Consider the following 17624-nt stretch of genomic DNA (forward strand, 5'->3'; position numbering starts at 1 on the left):
CTTCAGGGCTTCTTCCTGCTACTTTGCCTCCATGTACTCGAGCTAACTCGTTCATGGAGTGCGCCCTCTCTAACTTAAATCAAACTGGTTTCGGCGGCCTTGTCACCATGTATTTGAGCCAACTCGTTCATGGTCCTGAGTCATCGCTCAGCCGTCTCTCCCATTTTCCTAATTCCTAACCTTCAGGGCTCTTTTCGATTGCTTTGCCTCCATGTACTTGAGCTAACTCGTCCATGGAGTGCGCTCTCTAACTCGCGAAAATCAGACCGCTTTCGGCGGCCTTGCCACCATGTATTTGAGCTAACTCTCATAATCCTGAGTCATCGTTCCTCTGTCTCTCGCTCTTCCTCAATTACTAACCTTCAGGAGTTCAGCGTTCAGCTGTCTCCACCCCTGCTTCCCCAGTCGCATCGTTGTTGATTACTTTCTCAGCCTCGACGTTCCCCTCAAGACAAATTCTCAACGCATGCTGCGGCCGATCCTTCAACAGCGAGTTCAGATTTATCTCGTTGTGAATTCTTGATCATCCCTCGAGGCTGCCATACACTTGAGCTAACTCGTGCATGTTCAACTCGAGGAAATCAGACTGTTTTCAGCGGCCTTGTCACCATGTATTTGAGCTAACTCGTTCATGGTCCTGAGTCATCGTTCCGGAAATCAGACATGGGCTTACTCGATCTTTTTACATCTTCTCAAGGGGTGTACCAGCAAGATTCTCAACCGAGATATACAAACAAGGCCAGACGTCCAATTCAGATTTATTTCGTTGTGAATTCTTGATCATCCCTCTGTAGGTTGAACCGGTCTCTATCATTCCAGGGAAAGATTGAAAGTCACTTGTTCTATATTTACGCTGATGTAGATTCCGGGAAACGGACGTAGATTCTAGGGACTTATGAACCGAGACATACCCTGTTGTATATATCCTTTTCACTTCCCCGCTCAACACACGAAACCCAGGACCGTCGGTGCGTCGAGCTCGCAACTCGATAGCGTGGGCTTTGGCTCTCAAGGTGCAGGAGAAGCACTTTGTTAGCTGCCCAAGTCCAGTAAGAGCCAAGCAGGCCACAGTGCGGTTACGCCTGTAATGGGGACTTGGTTTTTCCCTGACGGTCTTTCTCATAATTATGGGCAGAGTGTGCGAGCGTACTTATTTATATGTATTTCCCGAAGGCCTAAAGTGGCTCAAATACGGTCACTTCCATTACAATATTGCTCGATGTACTATCATATTTCTCAACGTTTATAAATATTGACTCTATGTTTGTTCTCTCGCATTCCTTTGAACAGGAAAATTAGCAAATTCTCCAGTAGCACTACCGTTACTGAGTTTATCACATCCAAGGTACTAACCATATAACCATGTCATGATCAGACCACTAATATGTCAGATGTACCGCATTGGTAATCCCGTAGAGCGCTTTTTTCGTCCATGTACCCGGCGGCGTGTGTGACATTTACCCTTCTGTTCCATACATCAGCCATCATTGTTGTCTTCCCAGCCTGGTCTTCCTCATTCCTTTTCTCTATTACTTCTACATCGTCATTCTCTGAATTGTCCTTTCTGGGAGCACAAGGCTTGATGATACTAACTTGAAGCACAAGGGGACCAGACGAACGAAGACATCTTCGGAGGGAACGACTCACGGTAAGCTCATCAGCATATTCACTCCCACTCTTCGCATCTCATCTAAATCTTTCCTACCAACAGTCTCTAATCCTATACCATATCGCATCGAAAGCAACACCTTCAGCACAAAGAGCCCGCATGACCAATCGTCCATTTGAGTTTGTAAATTCGAGGGACTGTAGATCTTTCGGGTGAAAGTACAATCATGGGCAGCCCAGTCAACAAGAGGCAACTTGACTTGTGCAAAGATTGTATCGACAATCTTTAGTAGAGTCTATGATGGGTGGGTAAGTTGATGCTCTATCTATCCTAATACATTTTGCTCACCGGTTTGGCCCAGAAACAGGCTTGCAATTCTGGCATACTATCGAAAATCCCTATCTCCTTACGACTGAAGTCTATCCAGGTCAGTACCCAGTGTGGCATTTTCGTACCGCACAAGGGAATAACCCATTTTGTTCTTGCTCGAATCGTATCCATACTTCCGTCTGGTACCTTTCATGCCCATTAGTTTCATTGGATATGATGTCGAGATGTTCTTATAACTTACCGCTTGTGCAATGTGCATATCAACTGTTCCCGTCAATGCGTTCTCCTTGTGTGTTCCATCTATCAGTGGTCCAAGCCATGATGAAAAAACACAGAACTCAGGAGACTCTCCTGCGACCTCAGCCTCACTCTGGATCTGTGCTGTTATCGCATTCAAAAGACTAGAGTGTAGTCTTTTACCTCCATCGATAAGGATTTTGAAGTCAATTTCGACAATATCTGAGTTGCGAATCTGTCTGGTACCAGCTCTCGACATAGGATGAATAACCTGTAATTCCTCCGGTGTGAAGACCATTGGATTGGACTATATCTGGAGAAGAAGTGCCAAATATATTTATAGAACGTATTTTTCACCGTTGTGCGCTCATTGAAGGCCTCAAGAAGGTCTGTGCGCACAGAAGCGCTTCGAAGTTACCTCAAAAAATTTCGGTTCAGCGGTCCCACACCGCTCTAAACTACGCTATAACTGGACAAGGAAGCCGACCTTCAGCTTCAATCTACGCTATATTTGGACAAGGAAACGGGCAAATTTGAGCTCTAAAATACGCAATTCCGGACAGGGTTCTGGTGGAGCTTCCGGGGGCCTACACTTTGTCAACATGTTCGATTACACTGGTGTAGTTGGATAACATATTTTGCTCATGCTTAGAAAGAGAATTTTGTACCTAATCTTGCCTTATTCGCAGCTTATTCGCGGCAAGAAAGGGCCTTCATCCCCGCAGTGAGTACAGGAGTTGCGAACAGCATGACCGAACTCTACAGAACTAGAGTCCAAACAATATCCAACTTCCATCCAGCAGGGCATCATCTTGAGATTCTCAAGGCTTCGTCGCCGAAGGAGAGCATTATAGTTTTCTTCATTCAGAGCTTACACTTACCTGCTGCCTTCGCTCGAAATCATGCAAGAAAAGTGAGCTCGCTTGGAATTATGATAGGTCGAGGTTTTACGTGCAGTCAGATTCGCAACTTCGAGGAACGTGAAGAGAATCTTCAAAGAAGGATTCAGGAGAAGACGTTCTGTATAGTAATCAACTTGTCGTTCAGCTCAACAGGTCTCAACGTACTGATCTGGTAACTGATGCTAGGAGATGTTGAAAGGTTCGACGACATGAATTTGTATAGATATGTAGACATGGACTTTGGTTTGATGAGAAAAGAGTTTATGCAGGTAGGGCGAGGACAGGATCCTCCACGCTCGTTATAACCCTCGTTGCTTCCACCGTGTTCGTTAATAGAAATCTACCATCTGGAACAATCCTTCAGCGCGAATTCAGCGGGTATTCATGAACCACGCTCGCTCGCTAGGCATGCCGTTTGCTTCTGCTCGCCATACTGCTTCTGCAGGATCCTTGGCCACACCACTAACCAGATTTCTGTTGACTAGCCGTTTCTGTGCTTCCTCGAAATCTAGTTCGAGATACCAACGCTCATCGAGTAAAAGCGCGGCTTCTCTCCAAGAATCGACGTCCAGAGCAGTGTAGAGACCTTCTATGATGACTATACGATGTTGGGGATGAATTTGCACGGCATGGGACGTAGGATCTTTGATTGCATGGTCAAAAGAAGGCGCCGTTATGATACGCTCTGTCTCTGGCAGGACTTCTTCGCGTAAGTCTTGCACAAATTATAGGTAACTTGGACCGTCAAAGTTCCAGTGGCTGCCTCGTCTGTCTCGGGCAAGCTTGGGGTCAGGAAACTGGTCCAATTGGGCACGAGTAAGGTGCCACCCATCGAGTAAAACGAGGATAGCTCTGACGGAGTTTCGAGGATCATTTTGAAGTATACTATCGGTGTATTTATACAACAGATCCGCAAAAGTTGATTTGCCAGAGGCAGGTATACCTGTACTATACCATAGATGCCAGCTAGGAGGCGTGAAGAAGCAGGCTTTTTGAGAAGAAGTGAGTAGAAGGTTATCATGAACAGTCAAAGGACGAACTTTGCTAGCAATTCAACCAGTACCAATGCCAATTGCCTAGCCTTTGCGTCTATATACATGGGCCAGTGAAGCAAAATAGAGGTTGCTTTAGTATGATTCTCCCCATCAGTAGACGTTCTGAATGATGCTAGCAGGTTGACGAGATCGTGTCTTCGAATCCTGCGAATGTGGGTCCGGATATCACTCTGTTCACGATTGATGTCCATGATCGATTCCGCGTTAGACATTCGATGCGCTTTCACGATGGACTGGTGCGAGAAACTGATGGGAAGATCGAATCATCTCAGGAGATGATTGGTATTGTAGATATGAAAGGAGATAATACCTTGACAGTGTGATTGATACCGCTTACTGCCACTAGTGGCAAATGCGGATGCCCTTCAATGACGTTCACGACGGCACCTGGGACCAGTATCAGCGTGTGTGCATTGGGTTTCTTATGTGATCAGTACCGTGTCCTTCGTATATGCCATGGATTTTTCCTGTGGACTTGTACCACACAAAAAAATTGCCATCATCGGACCCCGATGTGACAAACTCATCGCGAGGACCAAGAAAGTTGACTAGAAAGGACTTTAGATTCAATCGTTCGAGTATATTCAGAGCTTCGCACCATCTTTCACAGTATCGACGTTTTAGGCTCCAGAAAACCGTCGATAGGGTGTTACAATGTCGGTCCAAGAGTAGAATGTTTTCGGCTCTTCCCCTCTGAATGGATATACAACATCCGAGTCATCTTCCTCTAAATCCCTCCTATCCTCCCGCTCTAGATGGGCCAAGAAATCGAGATTCGCAGCAGCACCTTCAGAAGGCGGAGAAGAAAATACCGTAGACGACGTTGATGGGGATTCACGAGAAATCCTACGACGTTTGAGATTTGGAGGGACTATGGTTGATGATGATGGACTACTACTGCTCTCTGGGTCATGCAGCATCGAGAATAGATATACACCGTCTGAAGAACAAGAAAGTAGTACCTACGGAGGAATCATCAACGTCGCGGCCAACAAATTCTGACGAGGCATACCTCGTGGCTATTTTCGGCTGAAATTTTGGCTCCAGTGATGTGTTCTCGAGGACCTGCGCGTGATCTGTTGAGCATACGCTGGTTTGTGCGAGCAAAGCGTAGAACACAACTCACCAGGCCTTCATCTCGCCTACCCCATTCATCTGGTATATCACGTCCCGTAAACCGGCGGTCGAAAAGATAACCCTGCAGCATAGCAGTACCGATCAACTGTATTTTGGTCATCCGGGACGATGAAAGTATTTGACATATGGTGAATCTCCAGCGACAACACAGTAGGAAGATGTAGCGAGTGTTGAGAGTTCATGGTGGACTTGAGCGGAGCTGGACAGTGATCACGGCAAACGTGGGGTGTCCGTAAATCATGCTGGCGCACTTAATAGTAGGCTTGAGTAGTAATACCTTGCAGGGGAACATAGGATGTGCACTTACCTCCGAGACCGTAAGGAATCGGTCAGGACTCTCTTCCGTAGCTATTCGCTTGACTCGGTCTTCGTGACTTCTCAAAGTACTTAGACAATACTCCTGCCCAATTTCTTGTCCAAGAGCAGAAGTTTCATAGTCTTCGCCGTCATCGAATACGCGAACGTGTCTGTCCCCGGATACTGTCGCACTGTCACAGCTAGGATAAGAATTTGAATGAGGAGGAAGCAGAGATAGCTGCTCACATTCAATTAGAATAGGCATAGCGGTATTGAAGATATTGGCTCTGCGCCCAGTGCGAATTACCGTCCGATATACGAATGGATAATCTTCGAAAGTGTTCGTCAAATCTAGTCTCCAAATCTGTACCCTGAATCGGAGAATAATTTGATAATTCAGAGAAAATGAACCATCAAATTGTTTATCGTAGTAATTTCAACAGTAGCATATTCCAGTCTTCACAGAAATTAGACTTTTTCCTCTTGTACCCCTTCACATTTGTGTTCTTATCCCTTTTACTCTTCCTGTTCTTCCTCTTCCTCTTCCTCTTCCTCTTCCTCTTCCTCTTCCTCTTCCTCTTCCTCTTCCTCTTCCTCTTCCTCTTCCTCTTCCTCTTCCTCTTCCTCTTCCTCTTCCTCTTCCTCTTCCTCTTCCTGCTCTTGCTCTTCTCTGTTTTCCTGCTCTTCCTCTTCAAAATTCATTTCCTCAGTTTGCTTCACCTTCTTCTTGCCTTTCGCATTATGTTTTGAGTGAAAAATGCCTTGATCCTCTTCAATGCCGTTGCTCTGTGAGTATAGTTCCAACAGATTGTCTTCATTTGCATAATGGAGCTGAAGTGAGTTTTCTGCAGGCATTGAAATGTCCTCGGGGGCAATAAGAGGGATGGAAGGTTCCTGTTCAACTGCGTGATTCAAGTCCTCTTGAGCCTTTATACATGTTTGTATAAGCTCCTCTAGGGGAGAACTGATAGCAGGATGTAGGCCTTTACTGGTATTCCCCAATTTGACATCAAGTCCTGCCTCTTTCAACCCATTGTGTAAATTTTTGAAGAGCTTGAACAACTTTTCTTTCTGCTTTTGATGTAGCTGACTATGTGTCACAGATAGCAAAGTCCCTGCTTGATCATCCTTGAAGAGTTCCTTGTAGCACTGGAGTGCAACATCATCATCATCCTTTCCAAAGGTCAGGTTCAACCAAGGCTTCCAAGCTCTCCAGTTAGGAGAACCCTGGATTAGTTGAACCACTTCCATGAGGAGACATTTAAATCCTTCCTGAGCCTCTAGAAACTGATCTCTATATCCTTCCCATAAGCACAGTTCGATGACCAATTCTCTGAGTACTCTTTTCATATGTGCAAGAGAATCAGCTTGAGAACTGGCCTGCCAATTAATGTGAGTTTTACTCAGGCCTTTGAGTACTGATTTCAGAAAATTGTCTTCAGGGACCGTGATTGGTGATGGGATCTTTTGATGGATTCTAAGTCTCCATTGAGACCTAAGCAATTGGGCAGGTTGAACTCGCTTTGCCTCCAGCACAGCATTATAGCTAATCCAATCCTGAATACACTTCAAGAGCTCTTGGGAAGCCAATACTGTTTTGATTTGATTCTTCACCGAGGGATGAGTCATATATGTCTTCTCCAACTGTGGAATACATGTGCCCTCTGTATACCGGAAGGCATGAAGTCTATGCTGAACAATCCTGGTGATGATCTGAATATACATTTTGGGTCAGTAATCAAGGTCAGGAGTTAGGTAACCACTAACTTCATTCCAAATCGAGCCTAATTCCTTCGTAGCACCAGGCACAAGCTTCATGAACTCTTTCCCAGACAAATTTCGCCATTCTGCATGCTTGGAAAATGTCCAGTAGATCAAATAATCTTTGAGCACTTCTGAGGTTGAAGGATGATTTCCAAGGATGTCCACATCCTGTTGTTTTTGTTTTTTGCCTTGTCTCTGCTTAGCATAAAATTGAGTAGCTGGGACCATATAGGAAATCCACTGGAAAAAAGCAGACAAATGTCATTGAAGCACACCTTTTGATTAACAACCACATACCAATTCCAAGTCCTGAGACATGTTAGAGAAGATATCCATCATTGCTTGACAATATGATGGACAAAGAATCACTGTCTCTTCCAGTCCTGGGGGAATTCCTAAACTACCATGGAAAGGCCGCACAGATCTGATGAGCATCATTTTCTTGGGAAGTTCTCTGAGAATAGAGTGCTGTTCCTCTGTCCAAGTTTCAGAGGATGATAATGTATCTAACTCCCTGGTCTCCACTCCTTCAATGAGACCCTTCCAGTAGAGATTATGGCCTGTTCGATATTCTTCTGTATTCAAGCCCCAATGACTGGAAATGGGCGCTAGATACTTCAAAAAGCAATCCTCTGATAGTTTGGTTATCCATGAGGCAACATCAGCTGAGAAAGAAGGAGTTTCTTGTAGAAATGTTGTGATGGCATGTTGATGAAGCTCTTCTGAGGTGCTGACAGAGTTATTAAACTGCCCTGGGAGCTGAACCAGACTGCAAAGGTATAAGAGCTGCAACCAATTTCCATCGAGAATAGGTTTCAGAAACTGCATATTTTGTATGAATGAGAAAAATAAATGCACCAAACTCTCAGAAAAATTACGCACCCCCCAGACTACTCTCCTACATTCAACAAGTTTCTTTGGAGAAAAAAAATCCTCATATACTTCCATCTCATGCATTCTCATGAGGAATTCCACGAGAGGAGGATGCTTCGAAAGCAGAGACTGGATATCCTCATTGCCACCGGTTTTTTCCTCTTGAATTATTTGATGTATCAACAGTTTTCTAGCTTCCTCTGATTGTGAATTTATGAGGTTGTGGATATTGGTCGAGAGGTGATGTTTTGGGTCATTTGAAAGTGCCTTCATCATATTGTTTGATGTTATTTTAGTGATAACATTGGTATAATTGGGTGATCCATGCAAAGTGTCTGTGGTAACAGTTTAACTCAAGAACAAAGGACAAAGAAATGAGATTACCTAAATCATAGACTTTCACCAACCATGATCCATGATTATAACAGTACTGATGAGCCTTTTGTTCTTGTTCTTGTAAATCCCTGTTGTCTGGACTTCTTTTCAGCTGCTGTCCAATTTCATGCAATGCTTTGAGTGCTGGTTTGAGAACCATGGAGACTGCAGACAATCTGTGCTGTCCATTGAAGAGTATGACAGGAAATTTTACACCACCGCCGCCAGCTTTTACAGCCTGGAATGGCTTAGTGATGTCTGTAGCCAAGGTAGAGACATCGACCTCAGCCCTGCGTACACCTACAATCAAGCAGTGTTCTACAGCGGATTTCTGTAGCCCAGCCATATTTGGTCCCGCTAATTTGACTATCCTTGATACACCTCGGTTCTTCACTCCTCTTAAATGCTTGTACGGAGTAATATTGGGTCCTAGACCAACAACATTCATGAATCCGTACCCTAGAACGTAGGGTGTATCATCGATTGAATGGTTGACAGAACTTTCCGCCGCAAACTGTTGAGGCTGTGAATTACACATATTTTGAACCTGTTGTCCGCACTCACTGTGACCTTTAGCTTGAGAGCTTTTTTCTCTATTTTTTCCTCTCGTTTGAGCTCTCTTCTTGCCGCCTGTATTTCCAATCAGTACGATCTAAATGAAATTCTACTTTAAACACAAAAACAGAAACCTTGACTTCCTGTTGAGGTACTTCAGTGCCATCGAGATCAATTTCCTTCCGTTTTCGAGTCTTATTATAGAAACACCATCTTTTAGGATCATTAATTGTAGCTTGAGAACAACACATACTTGCTCGATGTCTTCTGAAGCCTGCAACATCAAGTTCAATTTATGAAACACCAAAACAAAAAGTAGCATACATAAGAATGGTTGGACATCTTGGGCCACCTATGAATATTGAGAATAAAGAGAAAAATCAAAGTTGAAGCAAGACTTAAATATGTTCCGTCTCATGATTCATTCCTTTCCCGAGTCTCGAAGCTCAGAATATTAATCGATAAATCATAGCATCTGACGGCAGTTATGACTGTACTACCGACTTGCCTCATTGTCGGAGACCTCGGGAAAAGCCACTCGCAAATAAGAAACCTATGCATCATGATGAAATTCTCCAAACTGATTCTTGATATATCTCACTACCTCATATCCATTTGATTCAAAGTCCTTCGCGGCTCGCAATCGTATAACGATTTTCCCAGCACTTCTGCCAGTGGAAGTTTGACTTTGATCCAAATGAATTCAGTGACTGCTTGTTTATTGTTACTGGTTTGTCATTTTGCTCCGATTTGAAAATATCAGCCTTCAGCCTTCTTTCTAATCATTCATTGATCCGTTATGTGAGTACCTGTGTACTATTCAGAGACATTCTAGACTGTGTGTGTCACTGGTTGTTAGTGAGTTCAGGTGTCCCTAGCATTGCATTGCATTGTACTGCAACTGTGAGATCTTCATTAATTCCCTACACAATGATATGTGATAACAGTGATTGAACAATGAACGAGGGAGACTTAGGAAGGCATTGCCTCCTGTTAATCTCGGGCCACTTGATTATATCACTTGAGTGAAAGGAGTATACCTGTCCATGAGGACTGAAATCTCGTTGTTTGATAGAGTGATGATGTTCACATAGTACTCTTCAGTGTCTCGTGGGCGGGAGGGTCAAGCTTCAATTTTGTCTTTGATTATTTGAATACTCGTCCCAGCTCAGATTGATAATAACTCCCTATTTACCACCGACCTTTCCACTGTGATTCTAATTCAGCGGCACGCCCTGGCATGCCTCAACCCTCTTGCTTACTACTGAGCAATGTGTTTTTCAATCCTCAAATCCTCATACTATCATAGACAAACACAGACACAAATATCAGACCTTGTTGATTGTAAAACGCAATGGCACGAATTCTGAATGAGGAAGCATTGCAATGGCCCTCCCGGCCATTACCTTGAAAGATAAAAAATATCAAAGGGCATGCATGAATCTGATGCTCTGTATAAAGGTTCACAGCCATGGCGCGGTAAAAATGGTCTTCTCATAACCCGCATAGAACGGTTCTTGAAGTTCACTTCATCTGATTGATCTTTATGTCTACATGTAATTCATTATTCCGAATATGCCGAAAAATCCATGAGTACAATAGTTGAAAATACCCAAAATCACTGTAGATGCAGCAGGGAAGCCAACTATCGGTGATATGGGTTACTTGCAAGCCAGTATAGTTCATCCCACAATTATCTAAGGTTTTCTCAGCATGCAAGCTCTTTGACAGGATTCAATTCCAGGCTGCATATATATGAAATGTGATCTACATATCAGAAGTATTTGTTTATTGCCTGTCAAATTCTCCCTTACTTGAGAATGGATCCGAAAGATAGCCGTGTCTATACACAGATTGTACCTTTAATTAACATTTGTAGAGTAGTAATGCAAGATACGTGTACCAACTGTCTATGCACAGGTTTCGCCTCAATGTATTCCCTACAAGGACCACAATTGATTCAGATGGAGCTCAATAAGCAACGCCATTCGGGGTTTCCGGTTCGCTGGTTTCCGAGGAGGTTATGGAAACTGTCTTCTCCACATGTAAGCACTAAACATCTTGCTGATGACTCCGAAACTCAAAAAAACGAACACCTCTCAGACTGTTAATAAGAACAGCTGGTGTGGGAAAGTCGCTTGGTTTAGTGATCCTTGACTCTGGACGGTTTACTTGTAGTTTACAGTCAGTCACCGTGGGAATGTGCCAATGTCCTCGCGGTGAAAATGTAGAGAAAATGGAAACATTACTTCCAAAATCTGTCGAAAATCCTGAGCACGAATTTTAGGACTTTCGTGTGGTGATTAGAAGCTATCGTGAATTTGGCGGGGGCCGTGCTTATTTCCTAATTTCACCATAACCTCAGCTCAATTCCTTCAAGATATCTGCTGCCATATTCATGTCCATAACCTCGAGATAAAACCCACATTTTTGCCTCGAGGAAATCGGCTCATCCCCGCATTAAGTGTTGCAAAATAGATTATTCAGAATCCTCAGGTGCATATGATAGCCCACCAGTTCTCCTAATTGTGCATCGGGGATTTCTAGAACTCTATTACACGCAAGTCAAGGACAATTTCTAATATGCAGTGCGAGCGGGCGGCAGAATAACCACTGACCCTACAGTACATCAAAGATCTGGACTCCCTGATTTGCGACAACTTAGCATCACATAGCCTTCCACCGTATAAAGCTGCAGTAAATTATTCTTTTTTTACTACGCTCTTCCACTCCGCTCATTGTCACTTTTATATGCCAAGGAGCAAGCATCATACCTTGATCAAGTGATGTCCCACCTCAATGAACCAGAACCAGTGAGATCCTTTCCATTGTATGCAAATCTACAATAAATCAGGAAAATTGCATTAGGATGATCATTCTCAGGTATTGACCATTTTTGGATGCCTGCAAATATGACCACCTAATCAACGGTGTCAGAAACTTCTGGGCGTGAAAGATTATGATGACCTACAGTCAAATCCGTTTTTGGTCTCATTCGGACTTCAAGTCAATACAAGATTGAAAATGTTTCTTTGCATAGAGTGTCAAAGTGCATTAACTGTGACATCACTCATTCAGCACCTAGGCAAAAAACACAATGTGAAAGTTTCCCCTGCTGACAATGCTCGAATCAGAGAGCTTGCATCTGCAAATAAAATTCTAGATTTTTGGCCAAACCTGCTGGCCAATCAAATCTATGAGGAATTTTCAGGTCTGGATTTGATTTTGATAATAGCATGTTCCTGACAACTCACAGGCATTTTCAGGGTTGAGACTAGTTGTTGATCAATTTGGATGTCCTGAATGCTTCTATAACTGCTCAACCAAAGACATGATAGTCAAGCATCTGAAACAGAAACATGACAACACCAACAAGAAATGGTTGAATGTCTGTATTCAATCCCTCAACAAGGGTACTAACAGGGCATTGCTCCGTGTGAATCCTCGAAAAACTGTGCTCACTACAGCAGAACCTTGTCTTGACACAGAAGACGGTTTTGAAAAACTCAATGATGAGTTTCAATCCTTCAGCTGGCAAAGATCCAGGGCTGGTCTGCCCATACCAAATGCTCGCAAAATACACCCATTTCTAATACGCACTCAGTGGCATATCCACGTCGCTGATTTTGAAACAACGGAATTGCGGACCTTAGTCAGGGCTTCAGATCCTGGGGAGTACCCCCTGGTACAACGCACTATTCATGAATATTTCGTCGATTGCAGTGGCCTTCTCAGTCTCCAAAAAACTCATGTCTCAGTATTGGAGCTGTTGAACTCCCCAGAGCCAGGAAAGTAAGTTGGCACTGCTCTGAAGTGAATATTCGGCTAAATATATGCTCAAGAATCAATAATAAACCTCTTCAAGCTCATCATCAGGAGACAGTCACTTTACAGCAATACATTGCACTTGTGCAGAAGCTGATAATCAGTTTGTTGCGCAAGTCACAGAATTATCAATATCCTCAATCTGTTGCACTGAAGACTGCATTAGAACAGCTTGTAATGGACCCAAAATTATCCGCACTCCACCATGTTCTCAAGGCACTATGGTTATGCAGATGGTATGATCCAGTGGACAAGCCCAATGGCTTTCCTGATCCTACCATGTGTTTTATGGCACTCATTCATATCAGGCCGGAAGGCGAGTTCTCTGATCCAAAAGACGTACCGCAGCCGATCGCCAAACTGTCTTGGGCCATATCAAACACAGCTAGATGCTATGAAAGATCTGCAGCAATGGATTATAGAAAAAGAGCAAACAACGTTCAGCTCCCTACGTGCAATAACCCACTATGCGAGTGCGATTGCTTATAGTACTATTTCGCCCCCCAAGATCTGGTGGGATGATCAGGAGTGTTACACTAGCCTGCGCTACAAAGGCAGAAGCATCACAGAAACCCACATCCATACTCTGTTTGAAAGGCTTCAGGACAAGATAATCAGACTCTGGGAGGACAAGATCCTGGGAGGCCTTTCTCATAGGGTGACGTATGGTTCACTCGCAGACAACCTCACAAACTGCGAACCCGGCTACTCATTCCTTGACGATGTCGAAAATCGCTTCTCTGATCACTTTCATGACTTACTTCGACTCTTCTTTGCTGATCCTCAGTTGCGAAAGCAATTTTTCCACGTACCTGGAGGATCGCAAAAGTGGGAGTTCAATTCACTCCGATGGCGAGTTTGGTTAGCGGACTTGGCAGACCTAGAAAAGCACTTAATACTTGCCGTGGATATGATGGGAGGAGCACCAGCTCGTGGCACAGAAATCACCTCAGTCCTCATTCGAAACACGCCATTTCGGGTCCGCAACATGCGAGGACTGGGGAAGTTTGTTGCGATGGTTCGTGAATATTCAAAAACCACCAACATAATGCAGGCAGATAAAGTCATCCCTCATGCAATGGATGCTTTCTGTGCAGACATATTCATCCAAGTTCATGTGCTAGCCCGGCCTATCGCACAGGTAGGAGTAATATGTTGGGACTACAGTTGGTTATTGATATACAATGCACAGTACCTCGCCAGCAAGTTGTACCCAAATGACCCCGGTGTTGCTGTTCTCTATGGTGAAATGGCCTTCATGGATGCTGGAAAAGAATTTTCCTCCGAGAGTCTCTCCACTACGATGGCAAATAGCAGTCTGCCTATTTTAGGTTGGGGACTCAAAATTAGTGCATGGCGTGATGTTACCGTTGCCTTCAAACGAAAACGATGCAACAAAACAATGGCACTTCTGAATGATGATGAGACATTCGAGTTACACATGCAGCAGAATGGCCATAGCATCGATGTAAATAAACAACACTACGGGACGACTCCCTTCAGCTTCCTCGGGTACCCAGAAGATGTCATTTTTGCATATTTGATGGTTAGCACAGAGTGGCAACGCCTGTTTCACATTGTTCCCGGCGGAATCCATCTTCCCTATTCCCAAACGTCCACAAGGAATTACAAACATCTTTATGACACAGGATTCCTGAGGACCAAGCTTTTTCCTGGTCCGATGCTTTCACTATCAGAGACTAGTGAAAAGAGCCATGATTGGCAGATTCATGATACATTACTCGAATTTACTCGACAGCAACAATCACGAGATGAAGCACATATGCAGGAGATTGAGAATTTAAAAGCTACTATTACTTCTCTCCAGCGCAGCAATGCTGATACTCAAAAACAAAACAAGGAATTACACACTCTCTTATCTGTGGCTCTACCTTTGCTTGGCAGCTTGGTTTCTAATAATACAGTCACCAGTCAAAGCTTATCTCACAGTGTAAATACAATCACGACTTTGGCTCATATCTCAAATGATAACCTTTCCTTCATACCTCTTGTTGCAGATCAACAATGCAGTCCAAGATCCTGCATTAGAGTCATCCATGTTAAAGGTGAACGTTACTCATTTAAATCTGTTTGTCGGAGCTGAAGATGTTTTCTAGGTTGGTGAAAGCTCCGGATCAATATTCATTGAAGCTGTACCTTTTCAAGGAACAAACGAAGTAAAAGTTTGTCCCCTTAGAGTTCACTGATTAGCCTAACATATTCCAGGTCTTCCCATCTGATTCCACAGTCCATCCAAGCCCTACTCTGTCTGGTAAGCCCAATAGAAATGGCTTGTGACACTCTTAACTAATGCTCTCGAAGATATTGCATCGGGACTGTCAATGGTAGGTATTAAAACTATTCTGGTAGCGCTTCAATTGAAGGTGGCACTTTGAGGTCAATAGCAGTGTTGATCCCAAGATAACGAAGTCTGTTTCTGCGCATACTGTTACTTCACTACAAGTGAGGGTTTATCCGACCGGAATTTTCGAATTATTCATTACCGTTACTATCACAGAAGATCCAGCCGGAGAGTCCCATTCATATGAGCGAAGGTAAGTCATATCCTATGATTTCCATCTATTACAAAGCTGAATCTTGGTAGTCCAATTGAGAAAAATCCTGGATGGCCTTCCTTATGGCAAAGACACAGAATTTACTTACGACATGATATGTCTTCTGAAAGGAATGTATGGTCCTTCAATCCAGTGGCGATGTCAAGAACAACGTGACGCAGTAGAAGCATTATTGGCTCTCAGAACCGATGTAGTGATTGCGCTGGGATGCGGGGTAGGCAAAACTGCAGTCATTTTGCTTGCAAGCTTGGTGGAAAATGGTCATACGATTGTTGTTACACCACTCGTTTCATTACTTCAAGATTGGCAGCGACGCCTCAGAACCCTCAATATTGCCTTCGAGCATTACGCTGGTGCTCAAACCAAAACACTCTCGGGCCATGCCAACATCATTCTGGCATCAGCCGATACTGCTAGAGGCAAACACTGGGAGGCTTGCTTGAATATGCTGTCTAGGCCTGTTTACCGTATCGTTGTGGAAGAAGTTCACAATCATGCCACTGAAGCAAGCTTTCGTCGGAAAGCATTTGCCAATCCTTATCAGCTTCGTAATGCGGGGCCTGTTCAACTAGTATTGATGAGTGCATCTGTTCCAGTACCACTGCTGAATACTCTCTCAAAGTCATTTGAGCTCCGTCCGGGGTTCAAGGTTTTCCGCACACCAGCTGTGAAGGACAATGTCATTTTCATTCGGCACAAACCCCTGGGTAACGATTCCATCATTGCTGAAACAGTCACTAGTTATATTCAATCCTGGAAACAAGCCGGGTTTCATAATACGGACGACCGGTACATTGTTTATGTTTATAGCACTAAACAAGGGGAAGCACTGGCAAAATGTTTGGGCTGTGACTTCTACCACTCCGCATCCCAAACCTATCCCATCACTGATCAGGAGCGTCGAACCATGTTAGATCGGTGGATTACTGGTGATAATAGTACTCTTGTATCTACCACTGCCCTCTCAGCTGGTCTAGACTGCCACGGGATAGTCATGGCTTTCAACATAGGCGTTCCTCCGGAGCTAATAACATACTATCAGCAAACTCATCGTCTTGTGCGAGGTGAAGGCGGCGTAGGTGTCTGTATATTAATCCCGTGGCCGAAAAAGCCGGTTTCGGACCGAGGGGACAAAGACATTCTTGCATTGTGTGGACGAGAAGAGCTTTTGGATTTGGCGTATTTTGACATCTCTGCAGAAAATTTTCCTATGCGCTGCTTGAGATATCGAATAACAAAGTTTCTCAACGGCAGAGGTCAAACTTGTGCGGCAATAGATGCAACTCTAGATCCTTGTACCGGCTGTCTCCCAGGTCAGTATTCACCTGCTCAGGTGCTAGATATCTATTGATTTGTTGAGTAGATTATGACCCCAATGCACTCCAACCCCTCTTCGGCCCTGATGATTGTAAGTGTCAATTAGAAACTCTCAATCAAGATAGCTCAGTGGAATATCAAATAGGGGAAGATTTTGCTATTGCATATGAAGATCCAATAACTGCCACCTGTCCTCAGTTGTGCCTTACCCCAGTAAGAGCTTCTTCCAGTGCCTTTCCTATTCCTACCATTTTGAAACAACAAAGTACCAAACGGGCATTGGAAGAAGCTTTTGGGGAGGTTCATTCTGCCGCCAGGAAGAGGACTACAGAATCAATGGTAATGCAAAAAGACCGATATTTGGATGCACACCGACTTTTGGACTTAATTGGTACTCATTGTGGGGTCTGTCTATTGAAGAATATCCAAGGCAACACTACCCATATCATGAAGGACTGTCCAGCATTCCAGACAAGTCAGCATGCTCAACTGGCATCCATTCGACGTTCCGTGGACCTGAAGAAAATGGAGAATCATGTCTGCTATCACTGTCTGCTACCTTCCGGCAGTCACAATGAACTTCATCCAGAATTTATCAGGGGTACAATCACTTGTACACACCCCAATTTGGCATGGCCAATAGCTGCTCTAATATGGTATACTCCTGAACTTCGAATACAGGCTGCAGGTGCATTTGCTGTACCAGGTGGAGTGTGGCATGACATAGGTTCTTACATGGACTGGTATTTCAGAGATGATATAGAGTACTTCT

The 17624-nt window shown here is 44.0% G+C and overlaps 4 protein-coding genes across 4 annotated transcripts; 1 reads left to right on the top strand and 3 right to left on the bottom strand.

Annotated features, from left to right (window-relative positions):
• Nucleotides 1–2174: 2174 nt before the first annotated feature.
• On the bottom strand, nucleotides 2175–2423 carry C8R40DRAFT_991957 (uncharacterized protein; the record flags this gene model as incomplete). The annotated part of the gene is made up of 1 exon (XM_046236731.1): nucleotides 2175–2423. A coding segment is annotated over one exon (249 nt), but the record flags the coding sequence as incomplete, so codon positions are not given.
• A 916-nt stretch (nucleotides 2424–3339) lies between these two features.
• On the bottom strand, nucleotides 3340–4177 carry C8R40DRAFT_1221622 (P-loop containing nucleoside triphosphate hydrolase protein; the record flags this gene model as incomplete). The annotated part of the gene is made up of 4 exons (XM_046233268.1): nucleotides 3340–3425; nucleotides 3482–3793; nucleotides 3815–4026; nucleotides 4119–4177. The coding sequence occupies 4 exons, from the start codon at nucleotides 4175–4177 to the stop codon at nucleotides 3340–3342; spliced, it is 669 nt and encodes a 222-aa protein (XP_046079602.1).
• A 1400-nt stretch (nucleotides 4178–5577) lies between these two features.
• On the bottom strand, nucleotides 5578–5937 carry C8R40DRAFT_992427 (uncharacterized protein; the record flags this gene model as incomplete). Its single annotated transcript, XM_046236737.1, has 1 exon — nucleotides 5578–5937. A coding segment is annotated over one exon (360 nt), but the record flags the coding sequence as incomplete, so codon positions are not given.
• Nucleotides 5938–12411: 6474 nt separating this feature from the next.
• C8R40DRAFT_1061908 (uncharacterized protein) lies at nucleotides 12412–16886 on the top strand (the record flags this gene model as incomplete). Its single annotated transcript, XM_046225450.1, has 5 exons — nucleotides 12412–12926; nucleotides 12977–13321; nucleotides 13404–14100; nucleotides 14152–15031; nucleotides 15565–16886. Coding segments are annotated over 5 exons (3759 nt in total), but the record flags the coding sequence as incomplete, so codon positions are not given.
• Nucleotides 16887–17624: the final 738 nt, after the last annotated feature.

This window comes from Lentinula edodes, assembly GCF_021015755.1.
Source record: "Lentinula edodes strain Le(Bin) 0899 ss11 chromosome Unknown C8R40scaffold_69, whole genome shotgun sequence".
NCBI lineage: Eukaryota > Fungi > Basidiomycota > Agaricomycetes > Agaricales > Omphalotaceae > Lentinula > Lentinula edodes.